Below are 21,973 nucleotides of genomic sequence, written 5' to 3'. Positions count from 1 at the left end.
TCTTCAACACTGTTCAAGGTGGGTCAATTTAAGGTCCCAGAAGCCAGTGATTTCTGTGAATCAGCCACAATTTCATAAACACATTCATCTGACAGCGGCCATTGACATGCAGAAATTCCTCAGGTGAAAATAACCCAGCAGCCAACCGTCAGCCCACCCCTTCTTAATCTGAATAGTTTTCTTTGTTAAGATAGACTTATTTTCCTCCAATATTCATCCTGTAGTAGAGTAGCTATAATACCAACCCAAACTGACTGGCTTGGCTGAGGAGGTATCTCTAAAATTAATCTTGAGGACTTTGGGTATAGGCTATAGGGATGCATTATCAGCAATCTCAGGAAAGTTGACCAACTCATGTAATCAGACTGGGTTGCACCTTGGAGGCATGGGCATTCCTTCTCTTGCCTCCATCCCCCTCTCCCCAACCAAACCCTGCTGTGCCCATTCTCTTAGCTGGGGATTTCCTTTTAGCAGTGAAGTTTGCCACTTAGTTTACTTTAAATCATAGGCTGCAAACTGGTGGCTCATAGATGTATTTTGTTTAGCCCAGTGTTGTTTTTTTTAATATATTTTAAAACTACAGGCTCGTAGTTTTAAGATATTTAAAATTACAAATTCATCATAAAAAAAAAAGATCTGAAAAAATTAGTGCATGATGAGAATCAGCTGGAGCTCAGTAGATTGGAAAATGTGCCCTTTAGGTCACCACAGTCCTCAAACTGTGCCAGTTGCCATTCGTCATTGTTTTCACTTACAGTAGAGAAATCTGTTTCTGTACCTGCGGCTTTATGAGAAGCAGTAACACAAATGATGGACCAGGAGGGCATGTACCCATTGACTTGTTTATGTGACCTACTGGCCTCTCCAGACGCTTGCTTTCACCCAGTTTCTGTTCTATACCCTGTTCACTTACATTTCCTCCAGAGTCCCTAGTTCTTTAGAAGGCACAGCAGTTACCTTCTCTGCCCACTTTCAAGGTGAACCATGTGCTAAGGTGTGGCCCATGTGACCATCACCACAGCCTGGTCTTCTAGAAGGAAGTAAGTCCACAGACCTGGCATCAGAGGTGTCAGGGGCCTTGCCTGGATGTCTCAGTTCAGCACTCCTAGCATGCACTCAGACCTGCAAACACCTGAATGCCATCTCACCTGTGAAGTGGTGATAGAAGCACTATTGAAGTAGGTTTGCCTCCTTTCCCCACTGACCTCTTAACAAACCACTCTTCTGGACTTTGGCAGGTTAACCTTACAGGACTGAGAAGCCACACAATTTTCTAATCTGTTGCCCTGATGCTTGGAAACCCTCAGAGCCAGGTTAAATGTAGGTGTGGCTCTACACACAAATTTATAAAATGTATACACTTCAAGGGAAATGAGGACAAGTCATCTGCCCAGATGTCTGTGTATGCTGTGCCAGGCCCTGCCCTTACACCAGCAGAGCCCGCACACTGACAGATGAGGGAGCTGTGATGGAGCCATCCCCCAGCCCTGCCATTCCTTCTTCAAGAAGACCAGAGATTCTAGACTTGGACGTCCTGTGTGTGCATGTTGGAGCCATCCCGGATGATCAGCCCAGAACCCTTGTGCTCTGGGATGGTGCATGCTGGCAGCCTGGGGCTCATCTTTGGTTGAGAAAAAGAGATCAGTAAGGCAGAATTTGAGTGAATCAATATCATGTTCACTTGGAAGACACCAGACAATATCCAACATGTTCTAAAACAATACTGCTTCTAGGGAAAGGACAGCTGTGACTCCCTCATGGGCTTGTTCTAAACCAGTCTCTTTAAAAAGACTCCATCCCAAACAAGTATCACAACCACATCATAGCATCTGAAAATCAAAACAAGACACTGGATGTTGACCTTTAACGTATAAAAATACTATAACAAAATGAAATACAAATATATATTAGAATCTGTAAGTATTCTGTATAAAGAGATACTTTTGTGGTTAGGCTAACAGCAGGCAAAGAGAAGACAAAGTCCAGCCTTTTCCATGTCCTGACACCTTCACAAGGGAGTCCCAGGACACTGCTGTCAGCTGCCAAAGCAACAGCTCCCTCAGGACTTCCCTGCTTGTGTCTCTTCAGTGCATGTTCGATGGAAATGGCCAATGGCGACATCAAAGCAAACGAAAGGTCTTTACCAAAGGGGTTGCAAGGTGTGGAGGTGATTTCTCCATGGGACGGTTCCATAGCAGCCTTCTTTGTGACTGTCAACAAGCCCAAATGTGAGCAGGCAACGTTGAGTGATGATTCACTTAGCAACTTGCAGACTGATGGGTAAGGTGGAGGAAAAGGTGATCCGGGCACACACTCTTGGCCCCTTGCTGGCCTCACTCTTGTGGTGGATCCCAATCCTCTGACTCACCTGAGGACTGAGCATAGAGCTGTGCTGGGGGTGCTGGTGGTGACGGGTTGGGGGACAACTGGTGGTATGGGTGGCAGTAGGCTTACAAGCATACTCCCTGGGAACGAACATGCCATCTTCTGACCTCCCAATCCCTTTGCCTTGGGTGAGGGACGTAGGGGGGGAATGCAGGACTCCTAGCAGCCCTCACCTGTCTACATGTGCCCTTTCCACTTTCTGCAGAGCAAAGTTAATGCTTCCTACCAGTCAGTGTTCCTCAGGCTCAGAAAGTTGCTTCTCCAGGCCAGCGGGGAATGGTGGTGGCTGGAGAAGGTATGTATCTCAGGGTTGCATGTCCCAGAACACCTTTCCTTGGGGGAAGGGCAGGCTAGCTGCACTTGAGGTTTTCTTCACTATCCAGCCTGGTGCTAGCGGTTTTCCAGAGTCCCATAGTGGCTCAGAGTCTAAGGGAAGGATGCCATGAAGCCCCAGGAGAAGCCTGCAAGGCCCAGGCTCCTGTCCACTGGAGGCCGGACACACGAAACTACTGTATGGGCCACCAAGGCCTTTCTCAGAGCTGTAAGAAAATAGAGTCTGGCCCCTTGGTGAGGGGTATATTCAACCACGAGGACAGTTCAGTAGTTGCGCAGGGTGGGGCACTCTGCCCGTTGGATTCTGGTGGAATGGAGCACACCAGGCTCCCATAGTTGCAGAAGGCTCAAACCCTTTCCTATCAGCATCAAGGGCTCCCCTCGCCACCCACATTGGGGACACAGGCACAGCACCACTCCAATCCCCTAAAACACACTTCCCCAACCTTGCCTTCTCTTTGCAGATGGAGGGAACCAGGAAAGGAACATGCCCACTCCCCTTGCCACTAGGATGACCCAGGGGCACACACTCTTGGGGAGACATCTGGGAAAGAAGTGTGTGACCTTTTTTCCCTCCAGCCAGCTCAAAAATAATCTTTGCATTTTCATTCTGTGTGGAAGAGAAGCATTTGTAGTCAGATGCTCAAGTAGTCAGTGACTTGAAACACTGAATCCTTCATTGCAACGCCTAGGGCAGAAGCAACACACCTGGGCCAGCGTCTATGGCTGGAGCTGCCACTCAGCACCACTATCTTCCCAAGCATTCTGCTCGGCCCTGCGATGCTCTGTGATTAGTAGTTCCCATGAGTCCGTAAGGGCAGAACACCCACAACACCCAGCCCCAATTCATGCACAGAAATCCTTGTTGATGTGGGTCTTCTAACGCATTCTTCTCCAGCCTCCCTCCCCATTTTGTAGCTGAGGAAACTGAGGCCCAAGGAAAGGTTGCCCAAAGTGACAGGGTAAATGGAGACAGGACCAGGAGTCTGGACACTGTGCCCTACTGGTCTGCAGTGTCTGGGGTTCTGAGCCCAGTCCCCAGTGGCCCCACCCCTTTGTCGGTGGCTCTTCAGCAGCTGGTGGCCGGTTGGAGGCTGGGGAAGCCCAGGACTAACACCCCTTCTGCTTGCCTTGTGTCGGGAAGCTAGTGATACTTATTCAGATGGAATCACGAACTCCCCTGCCCTCTTTGATGGGACCCCAACCCCAAGCAACCCACATGAGCCCCCCTTCTCAAAGCTACAGTGGTCATCTCATAACTTACTTCAGGATTCAGAGGCCTGGTCCCAAGAACCACCCCTACCCCTAGCCTTCTTCCCTAGCAGTAGCTGCAGCGCTGCCCGTCAGCCCATGGAGCAAGGGTCAGTCCCTTCCTGGCCAGCAGGAGGAGGCCCTGCCCATCCACAGCCTGGCCTCCTGGCAGCAGCAGGATGACCCTGAGAGCCAGGCTGGCTGCCCCAGGGTAGGCTGAGAGTACTTCCAAGGCTATCCACAGACTGGCAAGAGGCTGGGACCCAGTTTCAGGTCAGAATGGGCCACAGGTGAGAGGGAAAGGGCTGGTTTGGGAAGGGGACCGCTCTCCAGATCCCGGTAGTGGGCCAGGAGAGACACCTCCATTCTGTACGTCTCAGCCCAACCTCATGCACACATTCATTCAACAAGTATTTATTAAGCGCCTATCTGTGCAAGGCACTTCCCAAGAGAGCAGTCTGCAGCTCCAGCCGCAGCACCATTTGCTTTAGAAAGGCTGCCCTGGCACCTCGGAGGGCCGCGGCCAGGGTGCCCTCTGGCCCAGCTCCCACGTGCCCAGGAGCTGTCCAGGTGATGGCACCTCGGTCTCTGCTGTGGCCGTGTCCCCCCTCCCGCCCTCACCCCACCCCATCCCCGTCCACGCTGGGGGCTACGCGCAGAGGGCACAGCCACATTTGGTGGGCTTCTCCACCTCCTCAGCAAAAGAGGTCCCGTCGCTGCACTCGAAGGTGAACTTCCTCCGCTTCAGCCGCAGGCCCTGGCAGCAGCCCTGGCCCCGGCATGAGCCCCGGCACTCGACCCACGACAGGGGGCGCGTGGTCTGGCAGATGGCATAGCCCCTCTGGACCTGGTGAAAGTCCCGGACAGGGTCCCCCCGGCACTCGGACCCTGGATGGGACAGACACCGAGAGAGAGCCTCAGGGCACACCCACGGGGAGACTGGAGAAGGAGAAGGGGGCAGCGTCCGAGGATCAGGCGGAGCACTCGGCTCTCAGTCCCCTCCTCCGGCCCGACATGCACATGCACGCGCCTCCTCGGGGGCGCTCTCCAGCTGTGGGGGCGCTCCCAGAGAGAACGGGCTGCCGGCGCCAGGGGTCGCCCCCTGGCCAGAGGTGTGCAGGGAGAGGCCGGGAGCCTGGGAGGCAATAATGTTATAAAAGGAATTCGCATGTGGGGGGCGGGAGTGTAGCCCAGGAGACTCCTCTGAAGTTGCATGAGTTCTGGGGTTCTCTGGCTTCCTGCTGGCTGGCCTCAGGAGAATCTGTTTCCAGCAGAAGCTCCTTGATCAAGGCGGACACAGGGCCTGGCAAGGAGTCCCCAACCCTCAGACTTCCTGCTGCTCCCCAGGTCCCACGGGGATGGGGCCAGGATGGGGCAGTGTGGCCAGGAGCCTTTACTCTGGGGGATCTCCTCGGTGAGGAGGGACAGCTACCCCAGAGAAGGGGGCTGCAGGCAAAGCTGGGCCAGGGGGAGATGGGGTGTCTCTCTGGGGATGGGCTCTGTGCCCAGAGGGTGGAGGGCACCAAAGTCCAGTGGTAGCCCAGGATGCAGATGTGGGTGGGCAGTACGGAGGGCTTGCTGAGTTTGGGAGAAAGAACAAGTCAAGTTGGTAAAGCAAGTTGTGGGGAGGAAACTGGAGAGGGCGTGTCAGGAGGGGGGGCGCCTGACCTTGCTCACACAGCTCTCCCGAAAAGCCCAGGTCGCACACACAGTGCGCCCCCTTGGCAGCCGAGGCCTGGCAGTGGCCGTGGAGGCACCGCAGGCCCCCGCAGGGGTCTGCCGGTGCCCTGGCCTTGTTGCACAGGGCCCCCGAGTACCCATCCTGGCACTGGCAGCTGTAGGAAAGAGCATCGAGGGGCACACATTTCCCATGGACACACCTGGAGGGGACAGAGAGAAGGCACCATGAAACCAGGCCAAAAGCATCCGAGGCCCACGCCTGGGGTACCCCACACCTCCCGGTCTTGACTTCATGGGACTTTATTCTGTTCCCGAGATTTAAACAAAGGGAGTAATGTTTCAGTGTGATTATCCCTGTGGACCTTTTCCTATTGATAAACTGATAACTAGAAAAAGATAATAAAACCCTGTGATAGGCCACATGTCCCGATTTGGGGGGTTAAAAATTACAGTCCATGTGGCGCCTCTTGCCATGGGGAAGAGGCACTCATGAGAAAGGGGCAGTGGACAGGCTCTGAGGGTCCCCTCCCTTCCCAGGCTCACTTGTGGCCATGGCAGGGGCCATCAGCTGGCTGGTCGCAGTGCAGGCCCCCCCAGCCAGCCTCGCAGTGGCACACGGGCCCCGGGCTGGCATCAGGCTGGCAGATGCCGTGCAGGCAGTAGAGCTTGCGGCAGGGCTCACAGCCTGGCACCACACCCGGCTTCATCTGCGTCTTGGTGAAGTCCTGCAGCTCATTGTTGATGTACAGGTTTCGGATGCAACCGTGGAAGCTGGTGCCATTAAGGACCTGCCATAGGCGGAAGGCGGCCGAGTTCATGTCCACGGGCATCCCTGGGGTGGGGGCAGGGCAGAGCTGGGCTGAGATTGAGAGAAATTCACCATCTGGCCTGGCACCTACCTCTGAGGTAGCCATTCTACCTCTGTCCTCCTGTCTGCAACCCTGAGCCCAGGTACTCTGCTACCTTTGAGGGCCCAAACTCCTTTCCCAGGAGAAATGAAAAAGCTGTTTCCTAGGAGATGAGAGCCTAGGAGTGTCAGGACTGCCAGCAGACAGCCGATAAGGGGGGCTTTGGGGTCCCTGTTCCTGAAGTCTGGATGGCCTCAGCCAGGGCCTGCTCAAGGGAGGGGGGCTCCTTCCTTCCCTCTGGGACACCAGCTGAGGCCTCCCAGAGACCCTAACCCGAGGCCTAGAATTCCTGTGTATGGCACTTTGTCAGCTGCTTTTGTGATCCTCCCTTCCAGCAACCCTCTGAGGTAGGTACCACTACTGCCACTTGCCAGGTGTTTAGCCCAAAGTTGCACAACTCATCAACAGCAGAGCCGGGAGTAGAACCCAGGGGTCTGTCTGTCTGCCTGGAAGTCTCAGCAAGCCTCTGTGCAACAGAGACAGCCCCACTGTGCCTGGGAGCCTACTCGTCCAGACCTAGAAATGTTTGCGGGTGGAGGCCTGGGGGTCATGTGTCCTGCAGTGCCTATAGGGCCAGGTGGGGAGGTTTGGTCCATGTGTGGACACCCGTGCCTGGGTCTCCTGCAGCTGCCCTGGGCCTCTGGGGACAGACCTAGAACTGGCCTAAATCCAAGAGGAAAGGTGTCCACAGTGGGGAAGACAACCAGGGGATCCCAGGCCCACCCTTAGGCCAGGCCTTGGGTCCAACCCAGGCACCCACCCTGCCTGCTCAGTCTGGCCTGGAGCTCTGGGCAGGGGTGGAGAGAAGACCCACCAGCAGCTTGGCCGATCACTAGGACCTTCTCCCACCCCTTGCCCTTTTCCCCTATAGTTCAGCACCCTGGACACCACCTCTCCTGACAAGTGTCAGGCAGAAGACGCCCCCCTGGAACAGCTGTCTCATCTACCTGATGGATGGGTCTGAGGGTGCAGAGGCAGCTGAGGCCTCCGCTGGGCCAAGTCCTCACCTCCCACATAGAGGGGGGCCTCACTGTTGAGTGTGTAGTGTTTGCCGAAGTTGTCCATGGTCATGGGGCTGCCACCATCGATGGAGAGATTCACCATCTGGTCAAAGGTGACCAGCTCAACGGTATGGAACTGCCCATCGTTGATTGTCTCGGCACTGGAAGAAGACAGGGTGCCCCCACCCCAGGGAGTGAGCTTCAGCTTTGGCCAGCCCTGCCCGGGTGCTTCCCCAGAAAGCATGTCTGGCAGCTGCTTCCCAAGGAACCAAATCTGCAAGCCAGGGGACTGTGAAGCTTGGTGACTGATGGGCAGCTCATGCCTACTCCCCTTCTTAGGGCTCCTTGGGGAAAGCTGAGACATTCGGGGCAGGGGTCTCCAACTTATTAATCCCCCCTTCCCCTCGGAGAGCCTCAAACCCAAGCAGCTGCTGGACTAGATGGTTCAAACGTCCTTTCCACTTGGGCAGCCCAGGGTTCTGGTGGTACCAATAACTGCCTGCTTCTGGTCCAGGAGACCTCACCCTGGCAGTCCCCCAGCCCCTAACGGCCGTCGGTGGCATGAGGAAGCCCTACCTGTAGATGGCAGAGCTGGGGTAGCTGCCTGGGTCATAGCTGACACGCACGTGGCCCTGGTACAGCTCAACCGCGATGTGGTCATTGTCCCCGTTGTACAGCAGAATCCCATTGTCCTCAGCTGTGGAGACCTGATGGGCAACAGCACTTTCTCTCCCACCCCACCCCAAACCACCCCATGCAGCAGCACAGGTGACAGGTGGGGCATAGGGGGACCCATGTCTGGAAGAGAAGTGCTGTGTCCTCCCCTAACTGACCAGCCTCCCCAGCACCATATGCCCTCCTGCCCCACTTTCAACTATTACCCACCACCAGTCCGACCAGTGCCGAGCAGGGGAGGACAGACGAGCCAGCTGAGGCCTGGAAACCCTGTGCCAGGAGGAGAAGGTAGGAGACCTGGCCTGATTTGCCCAGGGAAGAAAAGTTGGAATGGGAACACTATCTCACAGATGCGGGGCAGCCAGGTTCTGTGGGCCTCAGGGAGCAGCCCTAGGGCTAGCATGGGAACGTCAGAGAGGCTGAGTTCAGGAAGGCTCTCAAACTGCCAGAGCTGCCCAAACTTGAAAGGAGTCACTCAGGAGGCAGTGTCTTGTCACTGCAGCCATGCGAACAAAAGCAGCATTTCTGCCTTGTGAGGAAGAGTCCTCCGAGATGCTGGAGGAGCCATGGTCTTTTTTTTCCTGCCTTGTCCCTCCATCCTCCCCCCTCCCTTTCTTTTAGTAAAGACCTTGGCCCTCTGGTCTGTAGATTGGCCCAGGCTGGACCAATCAAAGTGCCCCATCTCCCTGGACTCAGTGATCAGACCAGGGATGGGCACATGACTGAGGCCAGGCCGGAGCCCCCCAGGACTGCTGTCCATCGGGAGCCGGCGGGGAAGAGCCCCTCTCCATCTCCAGCATTGGGACCTTGTCAGGGTAGGAATATGGAGGTAAACTGAGCCTGTCTAAAGATGTGCCTGAAGCAATGGCTGGCCAGGGTGCTGGAGAGTTTTATTTTGTTTAGTTAGGCTAGCTGTTGTCTTGCTGTGTGGAAAAGTGTAAGCAGATAGGATTTTGGAGAGGTGATGTGAGAGAGGAGAGCAGAGTGAGCAGGTCTGAGAGGCTGAAGGGTTCTGAGAAAAAGGAAGGAGGGAAGGAGAGGGGGAGAAAAGAAAAGAGAGAACATGTGGCATTTGTGATAGGGAATAGAATTTTGGGAAAAGAAAGATGTCTAAAAGAGGAATTTAGATTTTTTTTTAACCATGTGATATGCAGTAACTCTTCTCTGCTTTCCCCAAAATATCAGCGAAATATATATATATATTAGTCATTAATTGTGTTGAAGTGGGACTTTCTTTTTTCCCCCTCAACATGATGATGTTCTGAGATGAAATTCAAGATATGAAACTTGAGAGACCCCAGGGATAACTGGTTAAAGACATAAGCCCAGAGCTAACCCTGGCCATGTTTAGCCACATGGACAAAGCCTGTCTGCGTTGTTGGAGGCTGAAGCTAAGCAGGTGAGACAAAAGGTGATGGAAGAGGGTCGTAGCAAGTTTGGGTTCCTGGATCTAGTCATGAAGCCTGCTTGTCTCTGAGACTGGTTTCTAATTGTGCTTGAACTAGTTCAAGCTGAGATTCTGACTCTCACAACCCGAGTCTTGACTAACAAAGGGCCCTTCCATCTCCCCTGGGCAGGGGTGCATCCTGATGCTCTGACCTGCTCCTGCCTCCCCTCTGTGCCCAGGCCTCCTGGACATGCACCTGCAGCGTGATGTTGGCCCGTGGCCAGTTCTGCAGGTCAGTGAACTGCAGGTAAGTGTCCCGGTCCACGAAGTTAACACTGAGCAACTTCTCACACTCGGGGCCGCCGAAGCCCGGGAGGCACTGGCACACGGGCCGGCTGCCCTGGTCCACACAGTGGGCCCCGTTCTGGCATTCAGTCCCCTCGCAGGGGCTCCTGGGGGCAGGCGGGTGGGGAGGGGTCTCACAGAGCTGTCCACTGAAAGGGAAAGGAAATAAGTCAGAGAGGGCAGGGCCAAACAGAAGGGACATTCCCCCCTCCCACATCTGGAGAGGAAATCACTGAACAGCTTGGGAAAACGGATCCTTAAAGTCACAGAAGATGCTCCTAATGGACACTTTTCCCAAGAGAACTGTGAGTTAGGATACTGAGAAACAAGGTGAGAAACAGGTGTGGTCCCTGGACCAGCAGCATCGGCATCACCTGGGCACTGGTCAGACATGGAAAACCTACTAAATCTGAACTTGCTTTTAACAAGATCCCAGGTGATTCATGTGCACATGGAAATTTGAGAAGCACCACTGCTCATGTTTTACTCTCAGGTTTTACACTGCTCCAGTTTTACTGTACCCATTTTACAGAAATAACAGAGGGGACATTACTACCAACCTTACAGAAATAAAAAGAATTATAAGGTGCGGGACACTGATTACGTGCTTCAACTTGGCGGGCCTGGGCTGAAGGACCTGATCAGCCCCTGGGGAGGGTGGTGGGCACGGGCAACAGCGCCCTCCGCAGCCCCCCGGGCCTGGGAAAGTAAGGCCGGAGACAGGCCCCATTTCCTCACCCAAAATAACACTGTTAGGGGAGGCTTGCCGGAAAAAAACGCCTTTTCCCCACCCCCTTATCTTGCCCGGACACTCCCCGTTGCCAGTGCAACTCCCATTACCACCAGTGCGCATACATTGTTGCCAAACACCGTTACCAAAACAACTCTCGCCCCTTTTCAATCAACCTCCGCGCCCTCTCAAAACCAATCCAAGCCTTTAACCTCTACAGCTACCCCGCCCTCTAAACGCCCGATATAAGCTTGTCCTCTCCCCTAATAAACTCTCTTGGCTTCTTCACCCTAAAAAAACCGTGTCCCGCTTGTTCCTTTCTCGCCGCCCTCCATACTTTACACGCCTACGCCGGGGACCAGGCCCAGTCCCCCGCCTCGCCCTCGCCTCCGGGAAAAAGCCCCCGCCGCCAGTACCCTCCAAACAATCCTAAGAGCCTAAAATTTGGTAACCGGCCGCCACCTCCCCCCCCAGACGAGTCAACTGCGACCGCAATAAGGGAATACTATGAACAACTGTATGGCAACAAATTAGACAGCATAGATGAAATGTACAGATTCCTAGGAAGGCACAAATTACTAAAACTGTTTCAAGAAGAAACAGAAAATTTGAGTAGACCCATAACAAGAAAAGAGATCAAATTAATAATCAAAAACCTTCCCACAATGAAAAACCCAGAACCATATGGCTTCACTGGTGAATTCTGCCAAACATTTAGAGAAGAATTAATACTAATTCTTCACAAACTCTTCCCAAAAATAGAAGAGGAAGGAACACTTCCAAATGCATTCTATAAGGCCAGTATAAAAACCAGACAAAGATATCATAAGCAAAGAAAATTATAGACCAATATTCTGTAGGAATAGACACAAAAATCCTCTACAAGATAGTAGCAAATCAAATCCAGTTATACACAGATGATTATATGCTGTGACCAAGGGGGATTTATCCAAGGAATGCAGGATTGGTTTAACACTCAAAAGACAGTCAATGTATTTGTGTTAGGCAAGGTTTTCCAGAGAAATACAACCAACAAAAATATGTAAATATTAACAGATTTTTTTTTTAATAAGAATTGGGTCACACAACCATGGGAATTGGTAAGTCTGAATCCCACAAGGCAGGCCACAAGTGGAAACTCTGATGAAGGTTTCAGTGAATTCCCCAGGAGAATCTGGCTGGCTGAAGTAGAAATTCTTCCTGCTGACTGCTGAAATCATCAGTACTGCCTTTAAGGCCTTCAACTGATTGGATGAGACTTCTCTCATTGCTGAAGGCAATCTCCTTTGTGGACGGTAGATGTAATCAACCAAGGATACAATCATCTGACTAATTATTTAAATCCACAAAATACCCTCACGGTAATAATCAGGCCAGTGCTCGCTTGACCAGACAACTGGACACCATGACATAAGCAAGTTGACACAGGAAATTAGCCATCACAGTAATATATCACATTAATAGAATAAAAGACAAAACCTCATAATCATCTCAATAGACTCAGAAAAAAGCATTTGAAAAAATTCAACACTCCTTTCTGATAAAGACACTCAACAAACTAGGCATAGAAGTGAACTTCATCAATGAAGCTAATATTGTACTTAATGGTGAAAGACTGAGTGCTTTCCTCCCTAAGATCAGGAACAAGACAAGGATATCTGCTCTTCCTGCTTTGATTAAATATTGTACTGAAGGTTCTAGCCAGAGGAATTAGGCAAGAAAATGAAACAAAAGGCATCCAGATTAGAAAATACAAATCTCTATTTGTAGATGACATGATCTTGGATATAGAAAATCCTAAGGAATCCACTAAAACATTGTTATAAACAATAAATGAGTTCAAAAAGATTGTATGATACAAGATCATTTTGGACTCCTACTTCAAACCAAATTCAAAAATCAACTCAAAATGGATCAAAAACCTAAATATGAGAGCTAAAATTATAAAAATTTTAGAAGAAAACATAGTTGTAATTCTTCATGACCTTGGATTAGGCAATGGTTTCTTAGATAAGACACCAAAAGCACAAATGACAAAAGAAAAAATAGATAAATTGGACTTCATCAGAATTCAAAATGTTTGTGCTGCAAACAATACCTTCAACAAAGCGAGAAGGAAACCTACAGAATGAGAGAAAATGTTTGAAAATTATATGTCTGATAAGGAACTTGTATTTAGAATATATAAAGAACTATTATTACAACTCAGTAATAAAAAGCAAATAGCTCAATTAAAAAACAGACCAAGGACTTGAATATGTATTTCTCCATAGATAATATGCAAATGACCAATAAGCTCACAAAAAATATTCAACATCATTAGCCATCAGGGAAATGCAAATCAAAAGCACAAGATACAACTTCACATCTCTGAGGATGGGTGTAATAGGAAAGATACACAACACATGTGGGCGAGTACGTGGAAAAATGAGAACCTTCATAAACTGCTGGTGGAGATGTAAGATGGCACAGTCTCTTTGGAAAACAGTCAGACAGTTCCTCAAAGGTTAAACTTAGAGTTACCATGCCTCTCAGCAATTCCACTCCTAAAGAGAACTTAAAACATCAGCCACACAAAAACCTGTACGTGAGTGTTCAGAGCAGCATTATTCATAATAGCCCAAAGTGGAAACAACCCCAATGTCCATCATCTGAGGAATGGGTAAATAAACTGTGGCCTATTCATACAATAGAATATTATTTGGCAATAAAAAGAAATGAAGTACTCACTGAAGTATATACTTAAATATGGTTACAATGGCAAATTTCATGTTTTATATAGATATGTATTTTTACAATTTTTAAAAAAATGATGCATTGATACATGCTACAACATGGATGAATCTTGAAAACATTATGCTAAGTGAAAGAAGCCAGTCTCAAAGAACTACATATTGTATGATTCCATTTATATGAAGTATCTAAAATAGGCAAATCTATAGAAAAAGAAAGTAGATCAGTGGTTGCCTAGAGCTGGGGGCTGGGCCAGCTGGCTAAGAGGTGTGGGGTTTCTTGTTGGGATAAAGAAAATGCTTTAAAATTGATGGTGTGATGGATGCACAGTATTGTAACTATACTAAAAGCCAATGAACTGTGTGCTTTAATTGAAAGGTGAATTGTATGGTGTGTGAATTATATCTCAATAAAGCTATTTTTTTTAAAAAGTACACAAGCAAAGCATGCAGGGTGTGGGGTGGGCTAGAAGGGGGCAGGTGTCCTCCCCACCCTCCCAGGGAAATCAAGGTGGGACAACGGTAAATGACCTCTGCGGGGCAGCTTGGGGCAGGCCCTACACTGGCCCTTTCCAGCTGGACGTGTCTGCTGATGTTCATCTGGGCAGGTACGTGTTGGGGCACTGCCCAGTAATCTGTACCCAACTTCCATCCCTCTTGCAAACAGGCTGGCAGCCCTCCACCTCTGCTCAGGGTGGTTAAATAAGTTTCCCAAGGCCACACAGCCGGTGATGGGCACAGCCATGGTTGCAACCCCAGGAGCCAACTCCCAGGCTCTGCCCCTTAGCCAGTCCCTCCCTGGTGATGCCTGGGGGCTCCCGCCAGCCACTGAGAGCCAGTGAGGAGTCACTCGGGGTGCGGACAAGGGCCCCTCACCTGTAGCCCTCGGCACAGAGGCAGGAGTAACCGTTGACCTCGTCCACGCACCGGGCCCCGTTCTGGCAGCCGTGATCCCTGCAGTCATCCTGGTTCTCACTGCAGTTGTCCCCTGTGTAACCTGGAGCACACTCACACCTGGGGGCGGGCAGGGGTGGGTGGATGCTCAGCCAGGAGAGTGCACTGGGGCCCAGGACCCACGCGGCTGGTAAGGCCTAGGCATGTGACAGAGGACCCCAAAGCCTGGTGGGTCGGTGGGGGGGCCCCAGGAGGTCAAGCAGAGCCCTGGTTACAAAGCTGGGATGCTTTTCTAGTATGAGAGGAGAGCTTGCATGGACTTGGGCTCTATCCTCTGTTCTCCCAGGACCCGCCAACCCATGGCTCTGAGTCACATGGGGCTCATCCATCCCTCTTCCCCAGCCTCCCCACCTCCTCCAGGCCCAGCCTCTGGGGCCCCAGGAGGGCTGGTGACCAATATTCAGGGGGTGCCTTGACTCCAGGCCAGCTCCCAGCTTCCCAGCACCTCACTGCTCTCCCCAAACCCATTTCATCCACTCTTTGCCTGTCAAAAAGGGGGCACTCCTCCACCTCTGTGTCAGTCACGGCCTTGCAGGATGCTCCTTGTCCTGCAAAGCCTCCCTCCCCCTCCCACACCAAGCCCACCCTGTGGTCAGGCCTCCCAGCAGCCACCCTTCCACCCGACCCACCCAACACCACGCTGCCTTCACACGGCAGGTGGCTGCTCTTGCCTGGGTTTTTTACTTATTCCCTACCCAGCATTTCTCAAGCTGTGGGAAATACCTTTCAATCTAGTATGCACACACACACACACACACACACACACACACACACACACACACACACACACACACACACACACACACACACAGACGTTTGAAACTGAAGTCTCACACAACAATCCTTGTCCTTACTGCATAGAATGGCAGGATGCCCTCTGAAATTTTCTATTCTGTTTCATTTTTAAATATTCATCTTCATCCCCACCCCCCTCCACTTAATCACAGTCCACGAAGGGGTCTTGAGCCGCAATCTGAAAAATGCTACCATAACTAAGATACCCTCCCACTCATTCAGGTTTTTTCATTTATTCATTCATTTATTCAGTGAATGTCTGTTGAATACCTGCTGGGTTCCAGGTATGTTGCCAGCAAAGCTAGGTGTCTGTCAGCACCATCTTCCCACCAAGACAGGAAGTTGAGAGAACATGCACCGTGTGCCCCACTATGCGCCCGCAGCCCCAGGCCCAGGGCTGAGCACAGAGTAGGCGTTCAGAGGAGTCAGGGCCTATACCAGCAGTTCCAAACCAGACCATGGGCAATCCTGCTTTCTTCCACCTTCCAAGGTCCAGCTCCCTCTCGGACGGGGCAGGGCATGCCCCCCCATCCGCCTCCGCTATTTGGTCAACAGTGCCAACCCTTCCCCGCCGATGCCCTACCTGCTGGCCTCATTGGAGGCCTCAATGACCCCCTGTCCTGGGAGAGCATTCTCCCTCCTTTTCAAGGGCTGCTGGTAGCACCAGCTAGACCTTGGCTCCCAGGGGGAGTCTGTCCCCAGCCTTGACTCAAGTGGCCCAAGGAGCTCTGCCCTGGGTGCCCTGTGCTCACTGACCGATAGAAACCGGTCTCCCAGAAATAAGATTAAATTTTAAAAAACTGCAGATGAGGGCAATATTTTTAAAACCCAGGAGCTTCATGCAGTAGTCTTCAGGTGAAAAAGCACCTCTCCAGATGCCAATAACAACAAAGACAATACATGTCAAGGATCCCTTATCCCAAGCCTCTTGGGGCCTGAGAAGGTTGGAATACAGAATTTTTTGGATTTTGGAAAGGTAATACAGGGCACATTTAACTGCATATTATGTACCATGCCACTGGTCTCTGGGGCAGCCCCACAATCAAACATGTTCTTATTTCTGTAGCAAAATCTACAAATATTCATACTACGTGGGATGAATAAAAACTGTAATAGCCTCATGTCAGTGCAGGCCAGCTTTTATTACCAAATAATGTTCAGGTCAGATCAGATTTTTCTGTCAAATGGGCTTTTAGTTTTCAGAGCTTTGTGGATTTTGTAATTTGGGCAAGAGATTGTGGCTTTGGAAAGATATAACTGTTTATGGGGTATTTATCAGATATCAAACATGGGACTAAGTGCTTTCCATGCATTATCTCATCTAGTCCTTACAGCTGCCCTGGGAGGAAGCTACTGTTGCATCCAGTTTACAGATGAGAAAACCGAGGCTCAGAGTGGCCAAGGGATCTGCCAAGGGTCCTGCAGCCAGAGAGCCACAGACCCAGGTCCGTGTGGCCACACAGCGGCCCCTGACCACTCTACAGCACTGCCTCCAGGATCCCTCTGGGCTGAGGCTAAACCCACGTGACGGGGGTGGACTCAGGGTGGGGAGAGGCAGTTGGCAGAGCCCAGATGGGAATTCAGTCTGACTTGGCGGCTGTGCACCTTCCCTGGCCCCGGAAACAGGCAGCACTGACCTGGGCCCGTCCGGGGTGCTCACACACTGGGCCCCATGCTGGCACGGGTTCAAATCCGAGGAGCAGAAGTCCACCAGCTGCTCACAGTTCCTTCCTGGGGAGAGAACGAGCAAGAGGCAGGAGAGAAGCTGCCCTCCCATGCTTGGCCGGGCTCTGCAGACCCTGAACCGGGGGTCCCAGGCTTCCCACCCTCCCACCCCTGGATGCCATGCTTACCCACATACTGCAGGGGGCACTGGCAGGTGTAGTTGCCCAGCCCGTCCACACAGACGCCCCCATTGGCACACGCATGCTCCACACAGTTGTCCGAGTTCACCCCACAGGTTGGTCCCTCAAAGCCGGTGGGGCAGGAGCACCTGTGGGGAGTGGAGGGAGAAGCAGGTGATCCCACAGCCAGGGTGGCAGCCTTCCTGTGGCCTCGGTAAATGTCATCATTCCACCAAGGCATGGGTCCTGCTCTGGGCCAGGCCCAGTGCTAGGTGCTGGGGGCTTAAAGGTGAACAAGACCTGCAGAGAAGACAATGAAGAGACAGAAGACTAGAGAAGAGGGTGGTGACAGCGGGAAGGAACAGGCTCTGAAGCGAGAGGAGGAGGACAGGGACGGAGGACAACTAACTCCTCCTTGTGGGAAAGCAGTCAGGGCAGGCTTCCTGGAGGAGGTGATGAGGGAACCAAGGATCCTGAAAGGGGAAAGCAGGAAGGGGTGCAAAAGGCTGGAAGCAAGAGAGAGCCTGACGGACAGTCCTCCGAGAGGCGATCTGCTCATCCAAATAGTTCAGGACTTCTTGGGCACAGACTTCAGAAGCCAGGTCGTGAGGGACCTGGGGATCAGTGACCTTCAAACTGGGGTACAACTTCCTCTGGGACACCCAGGGATTTTCCAGGGGGGTGGTGATTATTGATTTCCAGGTCTTCAAGTTCCACATGAACTCTTCCCTAAACTGACCTGTCCCAGAATGCCGAAAAGTGCTCCACTCACCCAGCCCAAGTTCCATGTGAGACATGCTTTGGAGCCTAAAATCCTCAAGCACCAAATAAAGGAACAATTAGGAATAGTGATGTTTAGAAGTGGATGGACAAATGAGTTTGCAAATCAGGAGGTTCCCAGTTCCAGGTGTGAAAAATAATTGCAGGAGGACCTCATGGGGTTGTCAACTGGTGTTAAAAATAATTTTTGATGACATAAACTCAGAAGGATTTCAAAAAATTGAGTGACATGGCTATAATAAAACTCCTTCTAAGCCCAACAGGTTTTTTTGTTTTTGTTTTTGTTTTTTTGTGTGTGAACAAACTTTCTCAGCATTTATATCTGTATTTTTAAAAAAGGATAGGCTGGATGCTTCGCCCATGACACAAACCTATTGAAAAAAAGAAAACCAAAAAAAAAGCCCCAGCTCTCGCATTAAGAGATGCCAACTAATAAGATTGTACATTTATGTTTAATAATTCTCATTAAATTATTTATAATTGTCATGATAGCTCAGTGCAGAAGAAACTTTTAATCAGAGGCGTATGGTCGCAGAAATAAGAAAAAACTTTACATTTAAGCCATGTTGGTGGCAGAGACAGTGTACTCAAGAAAAGACTCTCTTGCATAAAAGCGCATTGCTTTAGAAGAAAAATGTGTGGTGGAAATACTAGTTCAAGGAGAAAAAGGACAAGGTAAAAATTTTAACTGTAAAAGAGGAGTTTGTTCACATAATTGTAAATGGTAGCTAATTGCTATGCTATTTAGATTCCACTAGAGACATTCAAAAGAGTGATGGTTTTATTTTAAAATGTTAATAATATTTACGATATCCTGGAAATTACCCAATTTGCAATGAAAAAATTTTATGCGTCATTTTTTAAAAGTGGAAGGGGGTATATAGTTTTAAAAATTTTGTTTTGGGGCTATGTGAGCAAAAAGGTTTGAAGCCACTGTTGTAGGGCTTGTGTATGCCCTGAAGGCTGAGGAAGTGACAGAGGGGTTTTAATCAGAAGGTAATAGATCTGCTTTGCATTTCATTAAATCCCCTGTGGCTGAAGCTGGGGGCAGGGCAGTGGGAGCAGGCATGGATCTGGGGACAGCGGAGGAGGTGGGGAGAGCGGCCCCCAGCAGGGGTAGAGAGAAGTGTGAGGCAACGTCCCCCTCTAGGGCTGCTCCCACTGGGGTCCAAGGAGGTGCCCCTGGATCCTGGAGGCGGGTCCCCAGCATGGCAGCCCCAGAGCCCAACACCTCTTGCTTCCTCCCTTTCTGCAGTAATTGCAGGACACTGACCCATGCAGATGGCAGCTGTAAGCCTCCCAGCCACCCAGGCTCCACCTGCCTTGCCCCAGGACCCCTTCTGCTGCCTTCTCTGCTTCCACAGCTGCAGACCTATCAGGGCGCCCACAACCGGCCACAGGGGAGAGCCCTTCCCTGGGTCTGCCAGCAGGCAGGAGCCCTGGGCTCTCACTTCCCAATCTGTAAAGTGGAAAGAGGTAGCATGGAAGGACTCTAGGAGGTCCCTCCCAATGGGCGATTCCTCCTGCCCTCAGATGGTGACCTTCCATTTATGAGTCATCTTTGTGTGATAAGACAACCATCCTCTACCTGACAGCCTGCTTCCTGGGCACATGGACAGAAGATACCTGCCCTGCTGTCTAGGAGATGGGCCTGTCCTCGGGGGCTAGGTCTAGTCCCTCGGGGCTGTACTCTGCATAGGTACAGCAGGTAGAAGAAAGCTGCCAGGTGCATCAGCTTCCACAGCCTTTGACCCTCCAGGGACCTCCCCAGGCCACTCCTGAGGCCCTTGTAAGCACCAGGGTTGAGGAGTAACTCAGGGATGTACCCCCCCTTACCAGCGACAAGAGCCCCCTCATGGCCCCTCAGCCTGCAAGGCTTCCAGGTGTGAGGGGGGTTACCCCAACTGCCCCCAGCAGCGGCCCCACTCTGCCCGGCAGGGGGAGTTTCTGGGCAGTGTCCATCCAGCCCCCCAGTCTCTGCAGACACCCCCCTCCTCAGCTGAAGCGTCTAAGGAATGGGAAGGGGGAAGGCTTGAAGGAGCCACTCGCCAAAGCCCAGAGGAGGACTGGAGCCCATTGTGAGGACGCGGGTTTCCAAGGCAACGGTGGTAGCAAGGCCATTTAGTGCTTTATTTTTTACATCTGGTAATTTGGGTTTGCAGAGACAGGTTTGGCCATTTCATTTTCTGAAGAGCCAATTTGTTCCCTCCCTTCAGGCGATTTATTTTCAGCAACTAAATACTATGTCTCTCCCAGAAAAGCTCTGGGTTGGGAAGAGCTCTGTGAGGGTGGGGTTCACTGGGGGGTCCTGGGGAAGCAGGGTGGGTGGGAGGGGGGCTTGGATGGTGACATCAGCACAGGAAGGCCTTAAGAGATGATTAGGTCTGGCCCCTTCCTTGTACAGTGGGAAATGGGCTGTCCCCTCCCTACAAGTGGCCAGTGTGACTCGGGAGATGGAGGAGAGGACCCAGAGGGAGTGGCCAGGACTCGGCTCCCTACTCCGGGCAGCCTCAGCTTCTGTCTCAGATCAGAGTGGCACCCTGGGGGGAGGGGGCTGGTGAAGAACTCTGCACCTTGAGCAGCGTTGGCACAGCAGGTGCCTCCTGTTTGACTTAGATGGAGGCTCTGGGAGGGTTAAGGGAGATTATGAGAGTTTAAAATGCACCCAAACTGCCCCTTGGCACTACCACAGAACACGCTCCTGGCAGTGGATTCCTTCTGGCACCTGGCGAGAGCAGGGAAAGGGCCCGGAATGGAGTCAGAAGACGAGGCCCGATCCGACCGTGTGACTAATCTCTCTGTGCTTTCACTTCACCTGGAAAGTGACGGGGTTGGCCTGGGTGAGCTAAGGAGGCCCTCTGGCTGCAATTTGGAGCCAGTCCCTGACCCCCTGGACCTGCCCCCCATCCCTTCACAGAGCACAGGGGAGGCCAAGCCATCCCAGGTGGACCCATCGCCACCCCCCACCCACCCACCAGGCTCCTGCCCCACGGGCGACTCACGTGAAGCTGGCATCCTCGCCCTCCCCAGCAAGGCAGGTCCCACTGTTCTCGCAGGGGCTGCTGGAACAGCTGTCCAGGGACACCTCGCAGTCTCGGCCCTGGGGAGAAAAGTCAGCCATGGGGACCCCAGGAGCCCAGGGGGTTAGTGTGAGCCACCAGGTAGCCAGCCCCTCTGCAGCTCGGCCTCCCTGTCCCTGGAGTTACTTGGTTTATTCGTTTATTCATTCATGGGGTAGGCCCAAGCCAGGCACTGCTCTGGGCACTAGGACAGAGTGAAGGACAAGACAGACCCACCCTGCACTGGCCCTGCCTGGCAGGGCACCCGAGGGGCCTCTCCGCAGCTCTCAACCTCCACTCACCTGGTGGCCACTGGGGCAGGTGCACCTGTAAACCTCAACAGGGTCGTTGTGGCAGGTGCCCTGGTTCTGGCACGGGCTGGACAAGCAGGGGTCACACTTGGCCCGCACAGCCAGTGTGGGGGGACCTGCGGCAAAGGGGAAGGTGTGAGTGCAGGGAAGCAGGCGGCCCAGAGCCCCATGCTCCGAGAATCCCAGCCCTGCACACATGGGGTTCGGGGATGCCCTCTCACCCAGGAGATGGTCGCCCCTTTCTGCATTTCCTCCGGACCCTGCTCACACCCTCCCTGCTGTCCACATCTCCAGCCTCCCGACCCTCCTCTGTAAAATGGGGCTAAGAAGAGCCCCCACCTCATAGAGCTGCAAGGACTAAACGAGCAAATCTGCAACAGTGCTAAACGGGTGATGGACACCCAGCGACCTCCCGGCTCTCGGGAGGCACTGTCCAGGTCAGAGTGTCCTCGAGATTTGAAGTTGGTCGGTGTTTCCTCTCTGCTCTCACCCCTTTCTGAGGCAACCACCCCAGCCTCGACGCCCATTGCTCCAGTATAACCACAGGCAGCCGCTCGGTGGAAGAGACAGCAGGCTGGAGAGCGTCTGCGCAGGCCAGCTCGGCTCTGCCAGGAGCCCAGGCCTGGGAGAAGGTCCGTCTGCCCTGGAGCTGTTTCCCTCCAAGATGGACCAAGAGGGACCCTTTCCTGTCACCTCTCCAGCTGCAGGTGAGACCTCCAGCCCTTCAGGACTCACTGGCTTCCCTCCCTGAACTTAGGGACAGAGGAGCAGACAGCCAGGCTCCCTGTGGGGGGCATCAAGAG

At 52.2% G+C, this 21,973-nt stretch overlaps 1 protein-coding gene across 3 annotated transcripts in view; it reads right to left on the bottom strand.

Annotated features, from left to right (window-relative positions):
- Positions 1 to 1,682: 1,682 nt before the first annotated feature.
- The window catches only part of SLIT1 (slit guidance ligand 1), a 174,152-nt gene continuing 153,861 nt past the window's right edge, over positions 1,683 to 21,973 (bottom strand). For all 3 annotated transcript variants that reach the window (XM_037804257.1, XM_037804255.1, XM_037804256.1), the window contains 11 exons: positions 21,162 to 21,286; positions 20,803 to 20,900; positions 17,030 to 17,169; positions 16,814 to 16,907; positions 14,304 to 14,441; positions 9,877 to 10,114; positions 8,135 to 8,265; positions 7,565 to 7,719; positions 6,193 to 6,481; positions 5,638 to 5,849; positions 1,683 to 4,857 (listed from right to left, as the gene is read on the bottom strand). In XM_037804257.1, coding sequence (XP_037660185.1) covers positions 4,619 to 4,857; positions 5,638 to 5,849; positions 6,193 to 6,481; positions 7,565 to 7,719; positions 8,135 to 8,265; positions 9,877 to 10,114; positions 14,304 to 14,441; positions 16,814 to 16,907; positions 17,030 to 17,169; positions 20,803 to 20,900; positions 21,162 to 21,286 — 1,859 coding nt within the window. In that variant the 3' untranslated portion in view covers positions 1,683 to 4,618. The remainder of the gene's footprint in view (positions 4,858 to 5,637; positions 5,850 to 6,192; positions 6,482 to 7,564; positions 7,720 to 8,134; positions 8,266 to 9,876; positions 10,115 to 14,303; positions 14,442 to 16,813; positions 16,908 to 17,029; positions 17,170 to 20,802; positions 20,901 to 21,161; positions 21,287 to 21,973) is intronic.

Source organism: Choloepus didactylus, chromosome 15 (assembly GCF_015220235.1).
Source record: "Choloepus didactylus isolate mChoDid1 chromosome 15, mChoDid1.pri, whole genome shotgun sequence".
NCBI lineage: Eukaryota > Metazoa > Chordata > Mammalia > Pilosa > Megalonychidae > Choloepus > Choloepus didactylus.
Note: the sequence above shows the minus strand (reverse complement) of the source record. Positions and strands in the feature narration are given on the sequence as shown.